We start from the raw sequence: 5,504 nt of genomic DNA on the forward strand, positions 1-5,504 counted from the left end.
GGGGGACGGGGGGCTCTATCGACCACACGCGGCCGCGGCGACCTGTTTTCGGGTTTAGGCCTCACAGGACGAGAGCCGGTGCTTGCAGCCCGCCCTCCGCACGCCACCCCCGTGGCAAAGCCCCGGGTTTCGGGCAACTTCCCAGGCAAACGGGCTCCTTTCCTCCCCCCGCAGCTTTTCCCTCGCTCGCCTCTCGTTTGCCACCCCGGGGCTGGGACCCCTGCAAACACCCCCCTTTCCTCCCGGGACGACGGGGGTTCGCCTTGGGGTACGTTTCCCGTCCCACCCCCCAACCTTTCTGGCCCCGGTGCTGCCCAGTCCCTTCCGTGCGGCCGGGGAAGGGGTGGACGGACCCTCCGGGGGGGATCCCAGGGGTGATTACCTTCGGGGAAGACGGCTCGCATTTTCAGGTAGCTAGTGGTGAGGCGGATGATGGACGCCTTGTCCAGCTGGGAGGTGATGGCCGAGGGCAGGGGCAGGAGTTTGGCCAGTTCGTAGAATTCTCCATTTTCTTTTTCCCGTCTAGTCTTTGCCGCGTTCTTGGATTTTTCCTTCATCGCGACTACTGCAAGGCGAAGATGACACTGGCATATTAGACCCGATTCTTCCGAATTGCAGGGAGCATGGATTTCGGCTTCAGAGTTAGTATTTTCGTTTAAGGAAGGGAGGGAAATTCACCCAAATAAAATCAAATAATAAAAATAATAAAAGAAAGGGGGGGGACACGACAAAAAAAGGGGTCGGAGGGGAGGGAAAAAAACGCCAAACCAACCAAACAAAAACAACACCAAGAGAAATGGTGCGAGGAGGTGGGAGGCGATCTCTGAGCCACAACCACGACAAGGCGAGCCGCTCGGGATAAGACAGTTCTGCTCTGACCCTGCGGTATCTAACGCTTCGAAACCGAGACTGAAAGACCTACACGAACCACGGTCCTCTGCCTGCAGCTGGAAATCAGATCTTCTCAACGGGGAGCAAAGGGCCGGGTTCCCCTTCACTGAAGGATTTCGTCTACTCAATCCTCCCCCGTCCAAAAATAATAACAAAAAAAGATTAAAAATAGAGCGTCCACGCGAGAAATCATTGGGCTAAGCAGGCTGAACCATTTTTGGACATTACGACTCTTATAAAAAAAAATAAAAATAAAAGAAAGAAAGAAAGAAAAGGAAAGACCGGGCTGTTCGTTTAACGAAGTGCAAAATGATCTGGTCCCGGAGCCCGAGATGCCGAGGAGACGAGGAGCCGGCGAGGCAGAACGCTAAACGAAAGTCAGAGCCGGTGCGGAGGGAGCTGGTGGCTGGAGCGCTCCGAAATCACCAGCTCGCATTTCCTTCCTTCCTTTCTTCCTTCCTTTTCCTTCCTTCCTTCCGACGCTTCCCTCTCGGCCAGCTCTCGGCAGGCGGCGGCTGGTCTTCGCGGCAGAAAGACGCTTCTTTTCCCCCTTCCCCGAGGGGCTGCTTCAGCGCCGGGGCGCGGGGGGCGGCGGGCCCGGCGGGGCGGCGGTAGCGGTGGCAAATTAAAGGATTCGTTTTCCTCGGGACCAGTGCCACTTCAGCGTTGTCTCTTTCCAAACAAGTCCGAGCGCTGGCAAAGGCGCGGGTTTGATTTTGTTGGATTTATTTATTGGTTTTTCTTTTTTTTTTTTTTCTTTTTCTTTTCCCCTCCTTTTAAAGAAAAAGAATTTGCAGAGATCAGGAATTGTTTCTTTTTTTTTATTATTATTATTATTATTATTATTTTGTCACGTATTTAAAGAGCAGAGCGGTGGCTCTTCCGCATAGACATGCCTTTCAAAGGCGGAGGGAGGGTTTGCTGCATTCACCTCCCGCAAGGAGCAGCGATCCTCACCATACGGCAAGGATCGAAGGTAAAATTCCCCTCCTCTCGGAAATCCTAGCTCCTCGCCTGAAAGCACCGATATCTCCGTTTTGGTTTTTTTTTTCAGGGGTAGAAGGAGCTCTGAAGTGGACCCCTCGGTTAATTCTTTAGCAAAGGCTGCAGAAAGCCAGGAGAGCCTCAAGAGGGGAGGGGATAATGTATCCGTGACGTGTCCTCCCGCGCAGCGCCCTCCGAGGGACCCAAATACAGAGGAGCCAGAAAAGAGCCGCAATTAGCACTTGCGATGGGACGGGAGGCCGGGGCGAGGGGGAGCCGGGGGCGGGGGCCGTTTAGCTGTGGCAGCCCGAGCCCGCTCCCCCCGACCTCCCTACGCGGCCGCGGAGCGCCGGCAGGGACCCGCGGCCCCCTTGCCCCGTAACCTGCCGTCCCTCACGTACGCGATCGGCCGTGACCCCACGGCGCCGTTTGGGGCGGGGGGGGGTGGACATGTCGTACCCCCAACCGGCACCCGGCTGCCGCAGGGGGGCCGGGGCACGGCCACGCGTGGGGCCGCGACACGCGAGGGCCCTCCGTCACCAGACCCCGCTGCACCGCCATTAATTCACCCCTGTTGTTTTTACACTGGGTGAAAGTGGGGAAAACATACCTGCGTACTCACACCCGCGTGTGCGTGTATAGTTTGTACACATACATGCGCATATATAGCGCACACTTATACTATATATACACGTTATATATATTTTGCATATACAATGACGTCTGCGCATGCATGTATTTATACATGGCCGCACACGAGTACATCTGCAGGGGCACACGCACATACATATATATATTTATACGTGGCCCCTCGCACTGTTGCCTGCGGGGGAGGCGGCGGGGGCTGGCGAGGGGGCTGCCCGCTGCTCTCCCCGTCGGTGCCGTGCCGGCAGCCGCCGCTCATCGGCCCCCGACGTGACTCCCCGCCGCCCGGCGGGACACCGGTGACCAGAGCTTAACCCCGGAGCAGCCGAAGCGGCTCGCCGAGGGAAGGGGAAAAAACTCCCCGAGCTCCTGGGCTTTACCGGTGCCCCCGGACCCCTTCCCTCCAGGCGGCCGAGACCCTGCGGCGGCCCCACGCACCCCGGAGTCGGGCGACACGGCTCTCACGGGGCTGTAACCGCAGGGATCGGGGCCACCGTTGCAGAGGTTGTCACAGCGGCCGCTAAAACAAGCACGATGCCCGGGGTCCTCCCCTCCCCGCCAGCATCACGTCCCGAGAGACAGGACCACGCAGTGCCCGGCCTGGCTTTGATGCGCCCCCGACCCCGAGGGTACCGCCGGGCTGCTGCGAGGGGCAGAGGCGTGGGGACACATATACACACGTACATACACCCACCCCGACGGGAAACCGGCCCTGCCCCTCGCGAAAAGCCGTCCTGCTCAGGGACACGCGTGATCCCATCGCCATCCCGGCTGTGCGGGGGGAAGCCGGGCTGCAGCGGGGCGATTAAAGCAGCGAGGAGGAAAAACCTCGGTGCGAAGAAAAGGAGGGAGCAGGCGGAGCGGCGGGCAGAGCCCGGGGAGACGCGGCTCCGCCGCCGCGGAGGAGAGGAGGGCGCCGAGGGGGATGAGATCGCCCGTTTGCAAAACACAATGCACCGGTCCTTAATATTAATCCCCGGGAGAGGCCTGGCCGGCGGGCGAGTGTGTTTGCTTAAGCTCGCCCGCCCCTCTGTAATTATCCTATTACACCAGAAAGGGCCCGGCCCGGCGTTGTCGAGGGAAAGGCCACGATCTTTAACCTCCCCGCCGTCGGCGGAGGCCCCGTCTCGGCGGGCGGGACTTGCGCGGCCCCCCGCGCCGGCACCGCTGCCCCGGCGCTCCCCTCCCGGGCCGCCCCCCCCCGAGGGGACGCACCGCCCGGGGGAGCCGGTTTCCTCACCCCGCGCCCGGGGGATGGCGAGTGGGGAGGAGGTTTTTGCAGGGAGGACACCGGGAACAGGCGCTCTTCCCCCGCCGGGGGGGCTTAGGCTGGAGCTGGCTTCCAGATTAAGGAAACCTGGGCGAACGGATGGCACAGGGGAGCCCGGGCGATGTGACCCCGTTTTACCGCTCCCGCACAGCCCTTTTTACCCGCAAAACAGGAGCAGCGCCGCAGCCCTCCCGCAGGGGTGTCACTGGCACGGGGACAGGCTTGGGGACAAGTCAGCGATTAAACCCACCGCTGTGTTTTTCTTCTTACGGACTCATGCTCCGGTTAGGATTTTTCGCCCAGCAAAACAAACCAAATAAATGTAGAAAAAAAAAAAAGAAACCAAAACCCCAAAAACCAAACCCAACAAAAACTACCGGTGGAAAAGAAACTTCAGCCTTTCGGGGAAATTCTCAAAATTCAATACAATCTCCGCCCGCCGCCGAAACTGGACTCGTTAGCAGAGGTAAAAAAAAAAAAAATTATACGGGGGAAAAAATATTATATACATATATATACGTATATACGCGGAAAAGTAGCTGTATTTCAAGGCAGGTCCTAACGGGTTCCATACAACAAGGTCCGCGATCGCTAACCCCGAGAAGGAAACCGTGTGGGACATTTCTGTGTCCTACAAACAACCTACAGGGACGAGGGATTTTGGTCCCAAAGGAAAGCGAGAGGAGAGAACGTTACGTTTCTGGCAAATTTCTGTGGTTTGGAGAAAGGGCAGGTTTGCGAATGTTTGCGGCATCACCTCGACATAAAAGAAAAATCCCGCTGCTCCAAGGGTGGCCCAAACCCGGCGAGGTGGACTCGCAATATTCCACTCGGCGAGTCCGAGGGGGCTGCAGGGACCTTCGGGGAAGGGCTTCCCTCCGCCCGTTTTAATAAGAAACTCCGCTCCGGGGAGGAAAAGAAATAGGGAGAATAAATAAAACAATTAATGATTAAAATATCCGGATCGTATTTTCACTGATACGGTATTGCTGAATGAGAAATTCGGCGCCTACAAAAAGCACTGTTATTTAACAACCCCTTTTTTTTCCTTGGTTCGGGAGGGAAACTCTCCCGCGGGCGGGAGGTGAAGGGAACGCGGTCCTTTCTCAGGTGAGCTGTGTTGAGGGGAATATTCCGCCAATTTCCCTCTCCTCAAAGGTGTAAACTAAAAATGGAAAATAAGTGGGAAAGCTCGTGGGGGAAAAAAAAACCAAAACAAAAAAAAACCCCCACAAACCCCAAAACCAAGCGCAAAGCACCACCCCACAAATAAACCGGCAGCTCCTCCGCCGCGAGTGGCGCATCGCCGGGCTGCAGCGCGCAGGGAGGCAGCGAGGCTTGCGCGGAGGGGCCGAACCTTTGCGCGCCCCGCGGTGTGTATGTGTGTGGGGAGGTTCGGGGCAGTACGCGGGTAGGTGACCGCGGAGCATTTCCCCGCGGCCCGCCGCGGAGAGGAGCGTGTGTGTGTGTGTGGGGGGGATGCCAGGCGCGCAGTCCACGCGTGTCCACGTGGCTCTGGGGACAAACCCCAGGGGCTTACTTTACACCGGGGCGTGGAGGCGAGGTGCCGGGGGAGGCGCTGACGAAGGGGAAGCTAAAGACGAGGAGTTTAACGTTTTTTTGGTTTTTGTTGTTTTTGGTTTTTTTTTTTTTTTTTTTTTTTTTGGGGGGGGGGGGGGGGGGGGGGTGGGGTTTTTTTGGGGGGGTTTGTTGG

General features: G+C 57.8%; 1 protein-coding gene across 1 annotated transcript in view; it reads right to left on the reverse strand.

Annotated features, from left to right (window-relative positions):
• SIM2 (single-minded family bHLH transcription factor 2) overlaps positions 1 to 557 on the reverse strand; it is a 63,861-nt gene extending 63,304 nt beyond the window's left edge. The window contains exon 1 of the mRNA XM_014938049.1: positions 383 to 557. Coding sequence (XP_014793535.1) covers positions 383 to 557 — 175 coding nt within the window. The remainder of the gene's footprint in view (positions 1 to 382) is intronic.
• Between the last annotated feature and the right edge of the window lie 4,947 nt (positions 558 to 5,504).

This window comes from Calidris pugnax, unplaced genomic scaffold (assembly GCF_001431845.1).
Source record: "Calidris pugnax isolate Ruff unplaced genomic scaffold, ASM143184v1 scaffold25, whole genome shotgun sequence".
NCBI classification, from domain to species: domain Eukaryota; kingdom Metazoa; phylum Chordata; class Aves; order Charadriiformes; family Scolopacidae; genus Calidris; species Calidris pugnax.